The sequence below is a fragment of the Chelonoidis abingdonii genome, chromosome 16, assembly GCF_003597395.2.
Source record: "Chelonoidis abingdonii isolate Lonesome George chromosome 16, CheloAbing_2.0, whole genome shotgun sequence".
NCBI classification, from domain to species: Eukaryota; Metazoa; Chordata; order Testudines; family Testudinidae; genus Chelonoidis; species Chelonoidis abingdonii.
In genome coordinates, this window is record NC_133784.1 from 2,943,747 (window position 1) to 2,966,259 (window position 22,513).

The window sequence follows — 22,513 nt, forward strand, 5'->3', positions numbered from 1 at the left end:
GAAAATTGGGGGTTATTCTTCGACAAGGCTATATATGAATCAGACTGTCACAGGGTGACTGGTCCCTTTAAGAAGGAGCAGGGCCAGGGCATCTGTGACTTCCCAGCTGATGCCTTGTAGGTTTAAAAGAGACACCTGGGGCTAGAGGGGGAGGGAGACCTGCTGAATCAGAGTATGTCTACATTGCAATAAAACACCCTGGGCTGGCCTGTGCTTGCTGACTCAGGCTCATGGGGTCGAGCTACAGGGCTAAAAGTGTGTGTAGACATTTGGGCTTGGGTTGGAACCCAGATTCTGGAGTTCTGCAAAGGGGGTGGGTCTACACTGCAACTTTATAGTCCCTCAGCCCCAAGCCCAAATCAAATGACACAGGCCAGCCATGGGTGCTTTATTGCAGGGTAGATGTACCCTCAGAGCTGCTGTTTTATGCTAGAGGAGGCTGGCTGAAGAAATGAGCCTTGCACTTGGAGCAGAAGATGGTGAGATTTTCACAGGTCCCTAGTTCCTGGGGAAGTTCATGCCACAGTCTGGGACTGGCCCTTGAGAAAGTTCTTTCTCCTGCACAGACGAGCTTTATCCTCATTGTAGAGAGTTCTGCTTTCCCAGAGGAGCAGAGCTGCTGACCATAATCTTCATCATGGGGCTGTAGGCCAAAATTTTTAAAGGTATTTAGGTTTTGCAGAACCTGCTTTAGGAGCCCAAATCTCATTTTCAAAAATGATTTAGGCACTTAGGAGCCTAAATCTCATTAACCATCCATGGGATTTTGCTCCAAAGTGCCAAAATCACTTTTGGAAATGAGATTTAGGCTCCTAAATCAATTAGGTGCAGCATCACCTGAATACCTTTAAAAAATCTGGGTCTACAGCTCCTTAAGATAGTTGTGGTCAGTTTGTTTTACCAGCACTGTCTGTGGCATTGGCCAGCTGTGGTTGGTCAGTGTACTTCTACTGTTCAGTCAACAGGGGAAATCTGACCTCATTTTCATGTCCAGCTCTCTGGGCTTTTTAAAAAAAAAAAAAAAAAAATCAGTGGAGAACTTAAATTATTTTCATTACATAGAATCTGGAGAGCATCCTAGCCAGAGAATCATGCTCTCTTTAAATGGAGGCTAAGTTTAGATATGATCCTGAATGAAAACCCTAGCCACAGCCCTGTTGTCCAGGATTTTGGCGTGTGGTTTGAAATCAGAACCAGAGCTAATTTTTTTTGTTTGCAAATGATGCCTTTTTTTTTTTTTTAAGTGGGCATAAGTAAGACTCCATAGCCAGAGACTCCTGAACTTTGTGGTGTTGGAAATTCATATCTGGACTTTGCAGCTTGGGCCAGTCCCTCATCAGGCCTAAGCTGCTAGGAACGGCCTCTTTATAACTTACATCAAAAGGAGGGATTGCAATGTAAGCAGTTTCTACTGGTCAAACCCTTTTGGTTTCATTAGAAGGAAAAGGGTTTTACAAAACCAGATAGGGACATGTTTGTGCAATTTTTAAGGCTAAATGAAACCAGATGTTGTGAAGGCCAAGACTATAACAGGGTTCAAAAAAGAACTAGATAAATTCACGGACAGGTCCATCAATGGCTATTAGCCAAAATGGGCAGGGATGGCGTCTCTAGCCTCTGTTTGCCAGAGGCTGGAAGTGGATGGCCAGGGATGGATCATTGGTGATTGCCTGTTCTGTTCATTCCTTCTGGGACACAAGGCATTGGCCGCTGTTGGAAGCCAGGACACTGGACTAGATGGACCTTTGGTCTGACCCAGTATGGCCACTCTTATGTTCAGACTTGTTGAAATTTATACTTTTTCCATCCAGCGTCATCAACTCAGATTCAAAAGCTGTGGGGTAGCACATGACAACCCAATAGTGAAACTGATTGGCCTGGTTTTGCTAATTCCAGCTGGGTGAAATGCGTCCCTGGAATTACAGCAGGGATAAATTTATCACCTTATGTCAGCAAGGGAAAACGCAACTCATTGAACATTCTTGCTCCTTAAGACTGAAACACTGCATCCCATAATAATCCATTAACTGAAACTGGCAACAGTACACCCACATTCTCCTTTCAGTTACACCAGAGTAAACCCCACATTAACTCCATTAACTTCAGTGGAATCTCTGGAATTGCTCTGTTGGGACGGACAGCAGAATTGGGTCAGTGGTATTTAAATGAACAATGAATGTGGTCCAGGTTGTTAATGACCAAAAAGTCATTACCATCTGCCAGCTGTTGAGTGGCCTGTATGACATAAATTACTGGTCTTGGTCCAATTTCTAGCACGTGTCTGTACCGTAAAAATCACCATCAAAATGGACAGTCTCGAACAAAGGCCAAGTCTTGAATGGTCCATGTACACTGAGCTCTTCTCTTGCTCTGTAGGTGGCCCCTTTAAGCCAGGGAGGAGGTACGCTGGATGGTAAACAGGGCAAGGTATGTTTGATTGCTTATACTAAAGCTGCTATGTGGATAAAAGCACCAGGCTTCAGTGTTCCGGGCTATCGTTGGCACTTTTCACCAGGGCTAAACTAATTATAAAAATAGCAATAGCCAAATTATTAGATAATGTGCCAGAACCTTAGTTTGTGCAAATTGTTACAGCTCCATGGACATCTACTGATGTCAGCTGAGGAGCCTGGCCCTCTTGTTTCCATTCTAGTGCATCCCTAAGAACAGATTTATGCATTATACCAAATCATGCTCTCCTAGACTTTGAAGACAGGGCTGCACTGGTGTGACAGAAGAAACTGACCCAGGAACAGAGAACATGGCGAGTTCTCAAATCAAGACAGCCTGAAAGAGGACACAAGAGAGCAGTGGGATTCATGTCATAATTTTTTTTATTTACTTGTGCCTTACAATAGAAGAGGAAAAGTGTGAGCAAACAAATGTTCTATTTCCAGGAGCTTATCCTGGCAACACTGACACCAAGGTTTTGTGAGATCATAACCTCAGAATGGCATAGTGCTTTGGCACACACACAACAAACACAGTCTTCAGCTCTTGCAAAAGCGATCAGTGGTAATTTTAAGGCATTGGAAAAACCTACAGAAGTAAATCCTATATTGAACTTGGCACACATTGGAACAGGAAGACTGAGACACATACAGTAACAAAGTTTGGCAGATTGAAATGGAAGGTGAAATGCTACCCTACCAGAATCCCTTCCTTTGGAAAACAGTGGGTGTGAATCCATCTTTCAAGTGACTATAATCTCTGCTATGGTCACCTTTGAGTCCATGACTGTTCATGTGTAAAGGTACGGTGGAAGTTGGAATTATTTTAATCTTATTACCTCCCAGCACCAGTTGGGGTCTATTTATCAAGCAGAAGTGGAGTTTTTGTGCGGCTGTGTTGCTTCTGAGTCTGAATACCGAGGACAAAAAATATGCATCTTCCAACATGTCACCAGAAATGCACTGGAAGAGCCAGTAAGATCCACTTGTGATTTTATAGTGCAGGAGTGTGTACACATTTTAAATACACGAAGGAAACTCTCCTAATTTATGTGTGCTATTGATAAACCTCTTCTCATGAGAGTATGGACAGACTAATGCCACGAAACTATAGAAACAGTCAGTTGGCAGAAATGTATGCACCTTATAGCTTAATGCTAGTGCAAAAGTCAGGCTGGACATACCTCAGAATGCTCTGTGCTTCTTGACTTAAAGTGATAGGCTACAGCTCAAGAATTTGGGGTTGTTGAGGGTTTGGTTTTTGTTTGTTTGTTTGTTTTTGTATTCTGCTGATTTTTAGAATAGATCAAGGGCCATGATCAAAACACTAATTATAGCCAAAAAAAATTAAAAAAACCAACATATGACTAGTTGGCACTGTCAATTCTAATCAATATCTTTTTCTTAACCCGTTGGCTACCAGATGGAATGAGATGATATGGACACAACGAGTCACTATGCAATCACAGAAATGATCAACATGCATCTAGCTAACTGCAGAGCAGGTGTTACAAAGACCGTCTATCCAAACCTGGAACTGCTTTGAAGGCAAAGAACAGACCAAATTCAGCCTTCTCCTAGTATAGTTTCTAACTGGAAATAGCCTTCACATGTGTAAAACGTACATCAGGAGCAGCCATGAATGCGGGTAGATTGTGTTGGCTTTGGAGTGAGGAGTTCCTTACTGTGTGATTTGGTTTAACTAATCGTGATGACCCCAGAAGATGTAGTTACCCAGTTTGCCTTCCTCTCCAATTTCAGCCTAAGCTTTGAGATCCCTCTATCATTTAATTGCTCCCAGCTAGAGTGTGGGATGTACTATTTCTAATGATGCTGAAGCGCTGGGACATTTCTATTGGGTGACAAGCGCATTAATTCAGGTGTAGACAATTGAAAGGTCTAGTGTATATTGTTCCCCCTTAAATGCTAATTCTATTAATTTCAAAGGTTACATTTTTTGGTTTGTAATGTTTCCTTCCTCCAGGTTTGATTGCTCGGTTTTCTTAGTAGACATTACGGTCTCCTCAATCATTTCAGCAAAGCTCTCCCTCATCTGACTAGATGATACTTTAGAAGCCTCCTCTTTCTCTTCTTTCTTAAAAGACAGAGTAGGAGATATTTTTGACGCGGTGGCCACAGGTAAACTGAAGACTCGGGGCTGGAAAGAATAACTGGGGTTAGAATGTGGATTCCGAGCCGAAATGCTGATGCTTCCAGTGGTAAAACGTGTCTCTTCACCTTCCAGCAGCTTCCTGAAAACACATCACAGAAGGAGAGGATAGTTGGAGAAGGTTACCACCTCTGTGGCTCAGGTTAAACACGAACAAGCCAGTTTGGATATAAACTGAGATGGGCTCCAGCTGTAAAGCTTGGACTCAGTTTTGAAACATTCCATACGTTTGGATGTGCTTGGATTGGTTTTATTTTTATGGGCTCGTTACAAAGATTGGGGGGAGGGGAGGAGTGGCACGGATACTTGCAAAATGTGATCTAGGAGCCAGGTTCAGATTTTAAACACCTGCAAAGTCTGAGAGTGTCTGACCCAGAATTCTGATTCAGGCAATATCTGGATGAAAATAAGAAGCCCTCCACATCTACACCTGAAACTCAACCCAAACCTTTTTAAGGTTTAAAACAGCTCAGTTAATTTCCCCTCCCCCGCCCCCGCCTGCTTTTATTATTTTTTTTCTGTGTTTTTGTGGGCTCTAATCTGGACCAGAACAAAGCAGGTTCTCATGTGACCAATATAAAATATGCCTCCACTGGTGATTTCTGGGCACAGTTCTGCTATGTTAAATATAATGTATATTAAAAAAAAAAAAAGTAAAATGAAAACCTTAGTCCACAAATGAAATTTACCCACCACTTTAGCCATTAGAAGCAACACGTTGAATCCCACCCAGTTTCGCTATCTCAAGAGGTTTCATGCTGATGGCCATTGAAAACACAGACACATTTCCAAAACACCTTCCAAACCTCCTGAACCTTCTCAGCTTCGCTTAGTTTTAAATCAGACCCAACAGAACCTCTTTCAGGCCCAGCTGTATGATCAACAGGGCAATCATTCCAGCAGTGTGGCAGGCTACAACCAACTGCATAGGGGCAGTTGAGACTGCTTCTCCTCTCCCCCTGCCCATTTACAGGGGAATAGGGAGAACTTCGTGGAGGAGGAAAGAATTAGAATTTCAATATTGGCTGTGCTTAGTGTGGATGGCTGGTATGGAGTTGCTGCACTTGAATGCAGGCACTGCCCTAGCTCACACAGGAGCGTGAATCTGGCCATGGCGCCAGACATGTACATCACAATCTGGTACAAAGGCCACACTCTACTCAAGAAAGGCCCAGGATCTGGGATAGCGAGGAGTGTTGGAAGGCCAAAATTAATAGGCATTGGCACAGTTGTGGAGGGTGAGGGATTAGGCCAGGTCAGGACTGAGCTATGGCAAGAGAGCTATATTTGGTACCAGTACCGGACCTGAGAAGGACTGACATGGCTGAAACGAGAGGCCAAGTGAAGACAATAAAGGTTTCTGCAGGTCAGGATTGGAGAGCTGTGACAGTGAGCAAAGCTATACAAGCAGTAATGGACCAGCATCAGCAGTGGAGTGTGGTGTAGTCTGTTTAATGTAGGTTCTTATACCAGGCTCATCACCATGGCAGCTGAGCACCTTTTCAAGTAGGCTACCAAATGGTTGTCAACCAGGCATGGCTTTCAGTCACTTCTGAGCTGGGCTGGACGCGAAGGCAGGATGTAGCTGCAGTTTCAAAAGAACTTGGAAATACCAGTTGTCGAGGGTCAAGAGCCAAAAAAATGACCTTGCTTGCCCAGGGAAACAAACCCCCATAGTGGATAGGGGTGGAACATGCAAACGATACAGCACCAGCAGGAGCGGAGCTGAGACTGGGACCTAAGGGTGGGACTTGAACAATCCCTTCATCAATAGGCTAATGATCAATACTACTGCAGGGCTAGAAGGCTAATCCAAGGGGCTCAATCCTTGTCTTCAAAGATTCTCTAGATACCACAGCAGGGGAAGAGTGGAGAGATTCTGGGGGAAGGGGAGCCCTCCTGACAGTCTGAAGATCACTGAGATGAGAAAGCCCATCCCAAGGGGAGAGAAATGGGGACTCAGCCTCCCAGGAGATGTTAAAAGTTGTCTGTATGGGGGGGCGGGTATTCCTATATCACATGCAGGAGTTCAGTAAATCGATCTCTGAGCTCATCTCCAAGTATGGGACAAGACTAAACAACACAGACAAGAGACTAGTTTGAGGGGCTAAGGGCATTGGCAGAGTGAGGGGGGCATATGCATGGAGTAACTGGTGTTTGGAAAGGATATTGGGTGGGGGTCACGGAGGTCAGATGGGGTCACCCTCCATATCAGAAGGTGAGACCCCCCACTGCAGGGACACAGAGCGAGCTGCTAGAACAGCAGGCTCTGATGTTACTGCTGTTCAGATCTGGAATCTTTTTCAGTCAAAATAACATAGCTGTGAAACAGGCTTCCGTTGCTCTAATGTGAAGAAAAACACTAGATGTGGGGGTGGGGGACTAGCAGAGCAGCAGGAGACTTTGGGCTTGGATTGAGGGGTATTGGCAGACTATGGCAGGGAGCCCAGACTGGCATATCAGGGAGTAATGCAGGTCAGGACTGAGGTACGTTGGCTTCTACTTGCTGTACCTGGAGTGTGATGAGTACCCCCAGATTCACTGCATGTGCCCTCCACTGACCCTCAGCAATTAAAACAAAACCAAGTGCTTTATTGGAATTATGGTTTTGTGCCAGGCAAGGTGGCACAGACGAGGACAGGTCAAATAAATGTTGTTAGTTGTTACCTGTATGCAGCGATCTCTATATCCAGAGCCATTTTAACATTGAGCAAGTCTTGATACTCCCTCAGATGATGAGCCATTTCGCTCTTGGTGTTCCTCAAGTCATTCTCCAGCTGACTGATGCTGTCCTGCAATCAAGCAAGACCAGGGAGATAAGGAGACGTGTTTCAAAAGCAAAGTCCTTAGCTGAACGCTTTATGTTCGTTTCATTATAGAGACAGGGGAAAATACAATTGCCAACTCATCCATCACAGCAGATTCCTGGCCAAGAGCGCAGCATGGGGAAATTCCACTTAAGATACCTGTGGCAGGAAAACAAGGCAACGGCAGCTGTTAGAGCTGCCACTTTCATTTTTTCCAACTGCTTTATTTAATTTCTTGGACGGTTGTTATAGGGACAATTAGACAAATGTGTCCAATTAGCCACATCAGAGCAGCCCAGAGTTGAGAGAAATAACTCACTAAGGCCCCAATTCTGAAAGCTGCTGAACACCATCTGCCAGTGGTGGGAGATGGGTGCTCAGCACCTCCTAGGATTTGGCCCTTAGAGACCGATTAAACAAAGCAAGGGGCTGTGGAATGGGGTTGGTGTTGATTCAAGGGTTAGGTACAGTGGGAGCCCAACCCCTAAAGCAGGGGTGGGCAAACTTTTTGGCCTGAGAGCTACATGGGGGAATAGAAATTGTATGGAGGGCCATGAATGCTCACAAAATTGAGGGAAGGGTGCAGGACGGGGTGTGGGCTCTGGGGTGGGGCTGAGGATGAACAGTTTGGGGTGTAGGAAGGTGCTCTGGGTGGGGACCAAGGGCGGGAGGGGGATCAGGGCTGGAGCAAGGGGTTCGGGTGCAGGAAGGGGTTCGGGCTCTGGGGTGGGGCGGAGAAGTTTGGGGTGCAGGAGGGTGCTCCGTGCTGGGATCAAGGGGTTTGGAGAGCGGGAGGGGGACCAGGGCTGGGGCAAGGGGTTGGGGCATAGGGAGAGGCCCAGGGGTGCTAGGTGGGGGGCCACACCCTCAGAGCAGGGCAGAGCCACATGATGTGGCCCCTAACCTAGCACCCCAGCCAGAGTGGGGCCACACCACGCAGCTCGGCCCCCAACCCAGCACCCCAGCCAGAGCGGGGCCAAGCCAGTTGGTGCGGTTCATGGACCAGCATAAAATGGCTTATGGGCTGGATCCGGCCCACAAGCCATAGTTTGCCCATCCCTGCCCTAAAGGAAAGTTAAGGATTGTGCTAGAGATGCCCTCCCTCTCTTGTGGCTAAGGGTTTATCTGAGCTTTTACGCATGACCATGAGGAGACACCACTTTTTTTGCACAGAGAAATGTTAACCACTGAAGCACAGCTACAAATTTGTTCCACACTGTAGCAGGAACTGAAGTGTCTTACAGCAGCAGTAAAATGATGGCATGGCAGATTCCCCAAACTAGCTAGCAGCATTCCATAGGCAGGACTCCCAATGTCTTGAGAGGGAGGGATCCACGTTTATCACCAGCTGAGGTTAGCTGATGAGCAGCATCTCCAGGTTCCAAAGGAGTGTAGTCCAGCTCTCTTCTGGAAGAACGGGGTCCGGGACATGAGGCCATCAATGAGAAGCACAGAAAGGCCCCTCAGAGCTTAATCAAAGACACAGCAGTTCCCCAAGGAGTGGGAAGAAAAGATGGTGGTAATGGAAGAGACAGCTCTTACACAGACATGCTGCACCTCTCCTTAATACCATCTACACCTTCCATGACCTCATCTTTATCTTTTTCCCTGCTTCACAAATTGATGGTGAAAGTGTAAAGGTAAAGTGGAGAGTGCATGCTAGGTAATAAGCCATCAAATCGCCAAGCATATTTGTCTTTTAAAATATTGTAAATATTTTTAAAGTAACTTAAAGGGATGGTGCCAGAAGCTCCAAATTTCCGATTTTCTTGAACAATCCTAGTTCACAGTAAAACAAAATACTACAGACCTGGTGCATGCACAGCTATACTGAAGACATAGGGCCAAATTCAGACCTCATATAAGCTGCTGCCACTTTACTGAGTCCCTAAAAGACTCGTGTTGGACTTGCACTCACGTGATCTCCGATTTAGACCTACCCACTCTAAAATGGGTAATTCTCACACACAGAGCCAGATCCTCAGACAGTGCAGGTCAATGTAATCTCATTTACATCAATGGAGTTATGCTGCTTTACCCCAGCTGAGGACCTGACTCCATGCTCTAAGAAAATAATAACGGCCCTACTGGGTCAGACCAAGGGTTCATCTATAGTAAGAGGAGGCCCTGAGATATAAACCCTTATCGGAGGCCCAGTATGAGGCCTAAGGCCTGAACTAAAGTAATGGTCAAGACTTTGCTAACACAAAGCAAAGTGAAGCTGGGAGCCAGAGGCAGGCCCTGCTCACAGAAACTGGCAAGGAAAGGTCTGATGCTGCAAAAAGAGACACACCTAAAAGGTGCTGGACATCAGATATCAGAACATTCGCATCCTTGTACACTCCACACAGATAACAAGGAACAGGCTGACCCATTCCAATGACAGGGCCAAAAGGGTAATATGATGGATAGAGTTGTTTTGTTTGAACCAACATGTACAAGGTGAGAGGTGGCACCTTACTACATAGAGCAGCGTCACCAGTGTCGTCAGATGCTACCGGAGTGGTGCTCTGCTCTGTTCAATGTTGATATCAAACAGCTGCGTGCGTGTGTTCCCTCTGTGTGCTGCCCCAGCTCTGCGCAGATCGCTGACACAGCAGACCCCAAGAGAACCCCCAATGACCACAGACTCTAGTAAGGTACGAAGGCACCTGGGCCAGGTTTATTGTCAAATGAAACACAGTAATAGTTCCCTCTAGACTTTACTCTACAGGACATACTACGAATATATGCCCCCTGGCAATGGACTCAGCTCAGTCAGTGGCGGGACTTGCCACTGCCCCCTAGGCTGGACAAAGACATCCACTCAGAGGTGCATTCTTATACAGAGGTACAAACAAGGTACACATCACTCCTGACATATTGAGGTGCAACCCCTCTACGTAGCAAGGTACAAACCCTCTACCCAGGTCATCAATGCATTGTAGTTTCTGCATGGCCCCACAATATGCCAATATTTTTATGGCCAACCTGGAAAACCGCTTCCTCAGCTCTCATCCACTCATGCCCCTTCTCTACCTACGCTACATTGATGACATCTTCATCATCTGGACCCATGGGAAGGAGACTCTGGAAAAATTCCACCACGATTTCAACAGCTTCCACCACCAATGAAACCTCAGCCTGGACCAATCTACATGGAGGTCCACTTCCTAGACACCACGGTGCAAATAAGTGATGGTCACATAAACACCACCTATACCAAAAACCTACTGACTGCTATGCCTACCTTCATGCCTCCAGCTTCCATCCAGGCACACCACAGGATCCATTGTCTACAGCCAAGCACTGAGGTACAACTGCATTCTGCTCTAACCCCTCAGACAGAGACCAACACCTACAAATCTCCACAAGCAGTCTCAAAACTACAATACCCGCACGAGGAAATAAGGAAACAGATCAACAGAGCCAGACGTGTACCCAGAAGCCTCCTACTGCAAGACAAACCCAAGAAACAACAGGACTCCATAGCCATCACATACAGTCCCCAGCTAAAACCCCTCCAATGCATCATCAGGGATCTACAACCCATCCTGGACAATGATCCCACACTTTCACAGGCCTGGGTGCAGGCCAGTCCTCGCCCACCGACAACCTGAAACATATTCTCACCAGTAACTGCACACCGCACCATAGTAACTCTAGCTCAGGAACCAATCCATGCAACAAACCTCGATGCCAACTCTGCCCACATATCTACACCAGCGACACCATCACAGGACCTAACCAGATCAGCCACACCATCACCGGTTCATTCACCTGCACGTCCCCAAGTAAATACGCCATCATATGCCAGCAATGCCCTTCTGCTATGTACATTGGCCAAATTGGACAGTCTCTACGGAAAAGGATAAATGGACACAAATCAGATATTAGGAATGGCAATATACAAAACCTGTAGGAGAGCACTTCAACCTCCCTGGCCACACTATAGCAGACCTTAAGGTGGCCATTCTGCAGCAAAAAACTTCAGGACCAGACTTCAAAGAGAAACTACTGAGCTTCAGTTCATCTGCAAATTTGACACCATCAGCTTAGGATTAAACAAAGACTGTGAATGGCTTGCCAACTACAAAACCAGTTTCTCCTCTTTTGGTTTTCACACCTCAACTGCTAGAAGAGGGCCTCATCCTCCCTGATTGAACTAGCCTCATTATCTCTAGCTTGCTGCATATATATACCTGTCCCTGGAAATTTCCACTACATGCATCTGAACAAGTGCGTATTCACCCATGAAAGCTCATGCTCCAAAACGTCTGTTAGTCCTATAAGGTGTGTGATGGGCAAGGCCAGATGGCTACAGTAAAGTACTGAGAAACAGGTATGTTAGCCCAGGCTAAACAAATCCCTAGTACCCTGGTAACCAAATGGCAGTTGCTCCAGGTTAATCAAGGCACCTGGAGTCAATTAAGATCTTTCTAGAAGGCAGTAGAGATAGCTACTTTAATTAGAACACCTGCAGCCAATCAAGGCAGGCTAATCAGGGCACCTGGCTTTAAAAAGGAGCTCACTCCAGTCAGGCAGGGAGAAGCCAGAGGAGAAGGAGCGTGTGTGAGGAGCTGGGAGCAAGAAGGCAAGGAACTGAGAGTGAGAGAGTGTACTGCTGGAGGATTGAGGAGGACAAGCATTGTCAGACACCAGGAGGAAGGTCCTGTGGTGAGGATAAAGAAGGTGTTTGGAGGAGGCCATGGGGAAGTAGCCCAGGGAGTTGTAGCTGTCCTGCAACTGTTACAGGAGGCACTATAGACAGCTGCGATCCACAGGGCCCTGGGCTGGAACCCAGAGTAGAGGGCGGGCCTGGGTTCCCCCCAAACCTCTCAACTCCTGATCAGACACAGGAGGAGCTGACTCAGACTGTGGTTCCACAAGAAGGGAAGATCACTGAGGTGAAAAAATCCGCCAATAAGCGCAGGACCCACCAAGGTGGAGGAGGAACTTTGTCACAGGTGCCACAGGATTCTTTGCTGCTTTTACAGTCTTATTAATCTTCTCATACGGAAGCCATTCCATACCCCTAATCATTTCTGTTGCCCTTTCAGAACCTTTTCCAATTCCAATATATCTTTTTTGAGATGGGGCAACCACATCTGCACACAGTATTCGAGATGTGGGTGTACCATGGATTTATATAGAGGCAATGTGATATTTTCTGTCCTATTATCTATCCCTTCATTAATTATTCCCAGCATTCTGTTCACTTTTTTGATTGCCGTTGCACGTTGAGTGCATGTTTTCAGAGAACTATCCACAATGACTCCAAGATCTCTTTCTTGAATGGTAACAGCTAATTTAGGCCCCATCATTTTATATGTATAGTTGGGATAATGCTTTCCAATGTGCATTACTTTGCATTTATCAACATTCAATTAATTCCCTTTTCACTAGGGTTGGGTGTGTCAGGCATACTTTTTGTCTTGCATAAACTACTAAATATATAATGCAAAGATGGCCACCAGCAGCAAAATGCACGGAGCTAAACAAGTAGCAGACATGCCAAATCCTGGTTTGGCCTCTACCCATGTCAACCTTGGGTAAATCCATGGACTTCTCTAGAGGTGCCATGTCTGTTTACACTGCCTCCATCAATCTAGTTCCTGAGCTGTCATACATCCTCCTCTGCCTCAAATTTGGAGGTGATGCCTTGCTTTGCTCCTGTGACCCCCTTTAACACCCTAACAACCATCGCTGATGGATTTTGATTAAGTCACAAGCACAGTGACCCTAGGGCAGAAACCTCAAGGATGTGGAACGGGAGTTACAAATGAAGAAGGAATGGGGAGCTCGTCAGGGCATACACTGAGAGGCAGAGGGTATTCTGGGAGAAAATGAGTGCGCCATGTAATATAAACTCCCATTATAATATCCCTGATGTATAACATCTTTTTGTTCAGTGTTTCTACAGCACCTACTGCAGCAGGGACTTGGTCTGTGAGAGGGGCTCCCAGATGGAGTCGCAACACAAGTAATTATAAATAATCTCCTCCTTGGTACAGCAATGCTGTGCTATTGACCAACTACATTAACAGTGGTTTTGTGGGATAACAACTCCACTCTCAGATAAAACACTGCTCAGTTCCTTTCCTCTAATTCTGTCACCTCATTGGAGCACCCCGGGGGTACAAAACCACTTCTGTTCCGCGTACAACTTGGCTATATTCCTCCCCTCTATTGCTCTGGGACAGGGTTGGGTAAGATGAATAATACATATCAGGCCTATTGACTGACAAGTATTTGAGATACAGAGCTCTGCCTCTCTGTCCTACCTACACTCCCCTGCTTAGCACTCATGTTTTCCTGCTAACATGCACTGTTTCTGAACCCACGTATAAATCCCAGCCTCTTCGTCATTCAGTTCTCTGTGATCCTGTGTTAGCAGGGAAGAAGAACAAGTCCTTGTGGCACCTTAGAGACTAACAAATTTATTTGAGCATAAGCTTTTGTGGGCTACAGCCCACTTCATCAGATGCATAGACTGGAACATACACCAGGGAGCAGCTTGTGTCAAGCATGGATTGTGGCAGTCACCATTCAAACACTAGCACGGGGGCATCAATTGTGTGGCAATCCTGGATGGTGCTGCAAGGAAATGCATTTCCTGGCCTATTTGCCCCAGATTTGGATTCAGCGCTGCACAGGTGAGATGAAGCTGCTTTTCATACCATTTGCTTGGACAATATAAAAAGTTTTAGTTGCATTACCTAAGGCCCTGAGCCACAGGGCACACCTGTGATACCCACTGAAAATCAATGTGAGTGCTGAGTGCTCAGCACATCTTGGGGTCAAACAGCAATTAATGAATATATCTTCCACTTAAGTGAATTTTAGTCCCCATGGCTGCAAGAAGAGGAAATGCTTAAAAACTAAATTTCACCCAAACAGATGAAGGCAGAGCACTGCATGCTGGGATTTGCAGACTTCATGGACCACATCTATATGTTGAATATGAGGGCACCAATGGACCTTATTGTAGAACTGTGGGCTACATTTGGCCCAAGACCCATGCCTGCTAGTAGAAGCTATTTCAGAGCAAAAAGCAGTAAACTCTGGAGACTTCTGTGGAAGGCTGCAACAAGAAATATTGCTGTAGAACCTGTGAGGTTGACGACATTATGAGCATCAATCAATGTTTTCCCTTATGGAAAAGTCCTAGAGAACTGAGTAGAAAGTGGGACTCTTTCAATATCTTTTAAAACAGTCCTATAGATTTTCATAGAGAAAAATGTATCCCTGCTATAGAAATCTACAGGATGGTTTAAAAAACACCCCAGACTATGGAAAGAATCTCATTTTCTATTAAAATATATAAATCTGTAGGACACTACTGATTTAATCTCTATCCTATAATTTCCTATAAGAGATGCCACTAATTACCACCCTCATTAAACTAAAATCCAAGGAGCATACATTAAAAAGTTGATATTCCATAATTAGATCAATTTCAACTATCCCCGAATTTAAGCCGGTTGTAGCATTTCTTCCTACATATAGGTTGTTCTTGCAATCTCTGTTCACATGGCATCAAGGCTACAATATTTAAGAGGGTTTTACTAATCTGTAATCCTTTTGAGTCTGCCTGTATGCACTATCACAGGACCTCAAAATATTTCCATATTATTAAGTGAAGGAGAATAGTACCAACTATTTACTTAGATTGCAAGCAGTTTAGAGCAGGTATCAGGAGTTTATACAAGCCTTAGCAGAGTATGGCCCTGAAAATGCTTGGGGGCAGCACTGCAGTATAAATATTTAACAGTATCAGATAAATATTATGCGTAGTAATTCATTCAGGAAGAAACTGTACAATTTAGCTATGGCTGATCATTTAGATTAACAAGATGTTGCAACCTCACTATTTTTTTTTATCATCACAAGGGCTTCTGCATAGTAAAAACTGGAAAAACAAACTATATTTTGTTGAGAGTCAGGGGAATTTAAATTAGCATCTTTCCCAAGCCATGCAAAAGAGACTGAGGGTCTGATTTCAATGGGCTCTGCATTAGGGAGCCTTTCCATTGACTTCAGTTGCTTTTGGAGCAGGCCCTAAGCAATATTTCTCCTCATACAGCTGCGAAGGGTTCTAAGCGCTGCAATTGACAGTACATGTAACAAATATCCTTGAAAACAGGGCAAGGAGGCAGCTCGGAGGGTTTCTAGAAGTTACCCATCAAGAAGAAGAAAAGTGGTGCAGTGCCGGAGTTTAGCTTCGCTGCAAAGTGGCAAAACTGACTTGAAAGGCTGGTTTGGGCAGAAATTCTCTTCATCCATGAAACGTGAATTAAAAGACTTTTTTACAGCGATCCGCTGAAGTCTGCTGAAGGTACATGGCAAATTCAGGACCTTGGCTAGAGACACTTTTTCCAGCCCTGTCTGCCTATTGCTCCAACCCCCACCCACATGAAACCTGCAGCGCAGACACCACCTTGAGGGTGGGAACGGCAGAAGACCTAAAGACGGATCCCTTTGCACAGACATCCCTGCGGCTATAGGGAAATCACGCCTCTGGCTGGGTGCGCTTTATGCATTTATACCACTGCACGTCTGCTCCCCAATCTCAACCCAACACCATGTGTGACATCCTGGCTCCATTAAAGCCAACGGTAAAACTCCCAAACAACCCCACGTAGTTCATCTTCTGGGACCCTTTCCCCCATGAAATCCTTTAACTGCCGCTCTCCCACGTGCAGGGTCCTTCCCTGATTTCCAGCGGCTCATGCCCGGGCTTACTTGACATAAAACGCTGTCGCTGCCTTCGCAGTCAAACTAGAAAACTCCCCAGACTTCCCCCAGCCCCTGCTGATCCGTGATAACTGGACTTCTCTGACCATTCCAGCTCGAGTGGCAGAGTCAGTGCAATGTCGCACAGGCTAGACCTGTCCCGGAGTGCATGGGAGAGGTACGGCCAGTTGGGTCTGGCTAGTGGTGGCCTTGGGTCCCTAGCCCTGCACGGGCGAGAGACACTCAATGCCACATGTGGAACAAGGGCCGTGCCTGGGGCGGAGGTACCCGACCCTACACGGGGCTGCCTCACCTGCAACCCGCCCATCTCGGCGCCGTGCCTCTCCTCCATCTCCTGGATCTGCCGCTCCAGGGACTCGTTGGCGCCCCGCAGGCTCTCCACCTCCACGGTGCGAGCCTGCAGCTGGCGGCGGTACTCGTGGATCTCCTCGCGGCTGGCCCGGATGGCCTGGCTGCTGCGCGCCGCCTGCTCGTTGAGGTTGGCGAACTTGGAGCGGTACCACTCCTCGGCCGCCTGCAGGTTCTTGGCCGCCAGCGACTCGTACTGGGCGCGGATCTCTCGCAGCGCCGAGCTCAGGTCCGGCTTGGCCAGGTCCGGCTCCACCGAGACCTGGGCGGCCTGGAGCGCGGCCGCCAGCTCGGCCAGCTCCTCCTCGTGCACCTGGCGCAGGAAGGCGAGCTCCTCCCGCAGCGCCTCCACCTTCTTCTCCAGCCCCAGCCGGGCCCGCGCCGCCCCGTCTGCCTCCTGCTGCTGCGCCCTGGCGCGCTGCTCCGCCTCGGCCCGGCCCCGCGCCTCCTCCTCGCAGCGCGCCCGCAGGCGCTGCACCTCCCCGCCAGCTGCTCCCGCTCCCGCGCCGCTGCGCCTGCTCCGCCCCGGCCTCCTCCAGCTGGGCCGCGCAGCTGCCGCAGCTCGCTCGGAAGAGCTCGCCCAGGCGGGAGGGCTCGGCCTGGCGCTGGCCGCAGCGCGCCCAGTCGGCCTCCAGCAGCCGGTTCTGCTGCTCCAGCTGCCCGCACCCGCTCGATGTAGCCCGCGAAGCGGGTCGTTTCAGCCCCTGCAGTGCTCCTTCTCGCCGCCGCGGGCCAGCGCGGACGCCTGCCCGCTCCAGCCACGCCTCGGCCCGGCGGGGGAGCCCAGCGGGACCCATGGCTGCGGGCCAGCGAGGGGCCCCGGGCGCTGCCGGGCGGGAGGCGGCGGCGGGTCGCCGGGGGGGCTCCCCGAAGATCTTGCGGTAGGAGGAGGCCAGGTAGTGGGGCTGCGAGCTCATGCTGCAGGCTAGGGGGAGGCCGGGCGCGCCCCTGCCTTATACAGCGGGGCGGGGCGCCAGGCGGGGCGGGGCGAGGAGGCTGCAGTCCCCGGAGCGCTGGGGAGGCTGGCGGCAGCGCTGCGGAGCCCGGAGCGGGAGCTGTCCATTTTGCCGCAGTGCTGATGTCAGCCCCGCGTCCGGACTCCCGAGTTGGGGCCGGCTGCGAGAGGCACCAGCTGCTTCGCTCGCAGGGGAAGAGAGCCGGGCAGCCTGACAGACAGATCCACCCCAGGGAAGCACAACCCCCCCGGGGGATTCCCAGGGAAACGGTGACCCCTTCCCTCCACCCTTCGGCTCCCCCTTCACCTGGGCTGGTTTACTGCGGTCACCCGCAGCTTTGCATTCCCCTTGTCCCACTGCGACTTTAACGCGGGGTTTCAAGATCACCCGAGGAAAAAAGCAATCGAAAGACACGCCCTGATCAACTTTAGCAACGGGTAGGAAATGCGGGGCTTGGGGGACAAGGGTAGGTTAGGTGGTTGCGGGAATACATCATTAATTGAGCTGATAGAACAAGTGAGTAGCTACTAGATGGTTAAATTGGTTTGGATTCGATCAGACTCTGTACTCTGTTAACTGTGTACTCCTGCATTAGTAAGTTATAAACACATATAAAAGAAACACATTAAAAATCACCTTTGCCATCATCCATGTAAGCTGATCAACAGCTGGAATTTTTCCAGAATCGTTGCTTAGTGTTGCACACACATATTGGGCTAAATTCATCTTTGGTAGCACCCCACTGAAGTCAGTGGAATTAAAACCCGTGATGAATTTGGCTCCATGTTGCTTATAGGAGTTAAACGGTGGAAAGTGTCCATTCAATGTAAAACCTGTAGCTGATGCCAATGAGCAAATCTGTGTTTTCTACAGAATATTCTTGTAAGGATTTTTCTGTAATAAAGAGGATTGACTGAGGAGGGAGTGGCAGACAAGTGTTCTGACAGGTGAATCTCCCATATAGGAATTATTTCTTCCATTATATATAGTGCCAAAATAATATGTAGTTACTTAGTAGGTAGCTACAACAACAGATAGATGTATGTATATCTGGGTGGTAGATGTAGAAATGTCAATAGGTATGGGACATGTCTGAATCTGATGAGGAAACAATTTCAAAAGTGGTACTTATCTTTGCATTCTGGAGAAAGAAATGTGTTAAAATGCACAGATGAAGTCTTAAATTTAGGTCTATGCAGAAGAGATAGGACCTTCAGTTTCCCCTGAGACTTTTATAGGGTAGTGGTTTGCATTGTTGTACCTGACCAAAAGTTCCCCTTCCCCTCTTCTCCTCCCTTTTCTGCAGTGTGCCAGTCACAGCCTTCCACCCCAGTGGTGGTTGCATTTTACTGGCATTGTATGGATTTAAGTCCCAAACCTGTAATTAGATCATCCAGCATGGATACCACAAGTGGGGGGAGATACGATAGAGGTCTATAAAATCATGAATGGTGAGGATACAGTGAATAAGGATGTGTTATTTACTCCTTTACATAACACAAGAACCAGGGGGCACTCAATTAAATTATTAGGTAGCAGGTTTAAAACAAACATAAGGAAATACTTCCTCATACAACGCAAAGTCAGCCTGTGGAACTCATTGCCAAGGAATGTTGTGAAGGCCAGAAGTATAACTCAGTTCAGGAAAGAATTAGATAAATTCCTGGAGGATAGGTCCATCAGTGGCTATTAGACAAGATGTTCAAGGACCCTAAACCTCTGACAGCCAGAAGCTGGTACTGGATGGCAGGGGATGGATCACACAATAATTGCCTTGTCCGGTTCATTCCCTCTGAAACCTCTGGCACCAGCCACTGTCGGAAGACAGGTTACGGGGCTAGATGGACCATTAGTCTGACCCAGTATGGCCATTTATTTTCACACACTGAGCTCCATTGATTTAAATGGCAGCAGGGGTCCACACTAATGGATATAATTGCAGGAGCAGGATCACAATACATGCATAAAGTGCTTTGGGATGAAAGGTGCTAGAGCAATAGAAAGCATTCCAATTTATGATAGCAGCATAGTTTATAATGGAAAACAAGCTACTGGTTCTTCTAAGCTCAGAGTCCAAGTCTGAAAAGCTCAGATCATCTCTGAGATCCCCACATAAAAGCTGCCTAATGTTATTATTGTTATTTATTTGTATTGCAGCAAGGAAGGGGGATTCATTGCACTAAGCACTGTCCATACATGTAACGATAAGAAGGTCCCTGTGCCAAAGTGCTAATATGAGCAAAGCATTATTGGAAACTTTAGAGGAAGGTAGTGAATACTGGCTATAGCCTCAGCAATTGTGGGCCAAACCCTGGTGTTACCTCCATAGACACAGATGGTCCCAACTCCGGGGAAAGCCTATCACTACTGCCTAGAATAGTCAGTCTGGGGAGAGCTGGATCATGGAGCACAGCTCAGCAGCAGTCTGTACACAGCAGGGATGAGGAGGTGTGATGGGACAGGCTGGAAGCATGGCTGGTGGGTCTGTGAACCATGCAGAAGGTAACAGTGGCTTGTGGCTGCTACTTCTACCTTTCCCATCCAGCTGCTGTGGGCTGGGGCTGAGGACTGCATATAGATGATCTCACAACCCAGTTACTTAGGCTTCGGGCTCTTTCCCTGGATTTCTCCTTTGTTGAATAAATGCTACCTTCTTTTAAGGTTGTTCTGAGCTTCACAGGCTGACTTGTTCCTGATTTGAATTGGTTGCTGATAACATCTCTTTGCAAATAAATCTATTTGCCCTTCTGTAGCCCATCTGAAGATCTCCCGGCAGCAACTAGCTGAGCTTCACAATACCCCAGTGAGGGAGGGAAGTGATATGCAATATAAATGGATCCACCCACCACTGAAATGCAGCTGTTTCTGGGGTGGAACACAGCAGCTATTAGCAGAAATGGAGGTGCCAGTTGGGAATGGATTGCAGATCCATTGGGCCAGAGATCTCTATGGTGAGTGACATAGTCCTTTCCCAGCATTCTCGCCCACCATGGCATCCAAAAGTGTATTTTTGGACACCTGTCCTTCCCCCTTTCCTCTGTGCTAGTCTGCACCAAAGTGACACAAAGCAGCTTCCTGCCCTTATAGACAGCTGAATCCTAGAGATTTAAAGGTGCAATGTGCATGGAACAATGGTATAACCATTATCTTGCTAAATACACTGGAGAGATTTGTTGAGTTGCACCAGGGATGGAATTGGTCTCATCTCTTTTGGACCTCACAATGCAGAAACAAGAAGTAGTTTAAATCTTTGTGATCCTCATTGTACAAGGTCCACCTGTTAAACTGTTTGTCGTGCTTGCTGCAATCCATCTGGCTCTGCTCAGTGTCTGGTTTCGTGATGAAAAGGCAACCTGCCTCTTAGCTACGTATACCACAAATGAGACATGCTTGTCTCATACAATTTTCAGCACACCATTAAACAAATGCTCTAGGTACATGTTTCACCACCTTGCTTCAGTGCAGAAAAGTCACATGGGAAGGGAATGCCTCCCCTGGTTGCAGAACTGGCGAGTGATGAAGGCAGAAAGTGTCTGCTCAGCTGCTACCAGCAGCTTTCCAGTGGCTCAGATAGAAGTGAGTGACACCATTTGGAAAAGAAAGGTTGAGGTTTGTCTTTATGACAAGCAAAACCTTTAGTGCATCGGTGATACTGGAAGCAAAAATAAGTATAACACAAATGAACACACACAAAATGACAAACACACACATATGCAAACACACTGTTATAGATACATAGTTAAACACACAGGCTTACATAGGCGCTGATTGTTGCATACAAAGATGCACAAAGCCATGCAGACACAAACAAAAGCACACAGGCACATTCACAAGCACACAAAGGGACAGGCACACAAACACAGACACACAGAAACTTGCAGACGCACACACCTAGAGTTGCACACACCAAATCACAAGTATGCACAATTGCTCATCTGCCCCACAGGTTCTCTTGTGTGGGGTTCTGTCTCAAAGTTCATTCTGTCTCCCCTTCTGTTCCACATGGATGTGAGGCAACTAATGTAGTTGGTGCAGTGCTCTGGCGTTTGTGTGGTTGACCTGCAATGCTATGCCTGCTTTCCTTGTTATCCCAATGACTCAGCTTCCTTGCTGTCCCATGGTGTATACCATGGAGCCTTTTGAGGATTGCAAAGGGTGGGAAGTCTGGGATGTTTGGACCTGTAGGTCAGCCAGGGCCTGCAGCATTTGAGTTCGCTGCCTGAGAAGACCCATTATGTTCAGGTGCATCTCCCCCTCCTTTTCCTGTGCCTTTCTCTTGTCTGCTGTCTCCTTCTCCATGCTAACATGTCGGCCCTCCAGGCCCTTTGGTTGCAGTCTGATGCAGCACCAAATTGCAGGATCTCACTGAACACGTCATCCTGAGTTTCTATTCTCTCTCCTCCCCAGGGTCAGGTATTCTGCAGGGGTGGAGGGGGCACCCTGCGGAGCTGCAGCATCAGCATCAGATGATAAAAACAGACAGATGTATCACTGGATTTATAGTCACAAGAGAAAGGGAAAGACGTTTCAAAATTCCTATCAAACTTTTAATAAGACATGCTTGTTAACATGAGAGCTTTCGAGTCCCATGACACAGCATCCCTCTCTAGCCCCAGCCATGGTGATTACAGTGGCCAGGGGCAGGGTGGTGGTAGGAAGGAATTTCAGTCGCATGGCAGTGAACATTGGCACTGTTTGCACCAGCAATGGTTATATGAGCTAATATCTTACTCCGGAGGATAACCAGGGCACAGAAAGCCAACTACTATAGGCGTGTCATAAGCAGATAGCTAAGGGTTAATGTCTCCTTCACCTGTAAAGGGTTAACAAACAGTCAACCGGAACACCTGACCAGAGGACCAATCAGAAGACAAGATACTTTCAAATCTGGGTGGAGGGAAGCTTGCGTGTGTGTTCTTTGTTCTGTGTGTGTTGTTCTCTCTGGGGTCTCAGAGGGACCAGACATAAGCAGATTCCTCCAATCTTTCTAAAACAATCTCTTCTGTTCTAATTCTAGTAAGTATCAGGATAAAGGCAGCTTTAGTC

The 22,513-nt window shown here is 47.3% G+C and overlaps 1 protein-coding gene across 1 annotated transcript in view; it reads right to left on the reverse strand.

Annotated features, from left to right (window-relative positions):
• Positions 1 to 2,816: 2,816 nt before the first annotated feature.
• INA (internexin neuronal intermediate filament protein alpha) overlaps positions 2,817 to 22,513 on the reverse strand; it is a 51,388-nt gene continuing 31,691 nt past the window's right edge. Inside the window, 5 exon segments of the mRNA XM_032786098.2 lie at positions 2,817 to 4,702; positions 7,288 to 7,412; positions 16,456 to 17,017; positions 17,019 to 17,170; positions 17,172 to 17,386. Coding sequence (XP_032641989.2) covers positions 4,399 to 4,702; positions 7,288 to 7,412; positions 16,456 to 17,017; positions 17,019 to 17,170; positions 17,172 to 17,386 — 1,358 coding nt within the window. The 3' untranslated portion in view covers positions 2,817 to 4,398.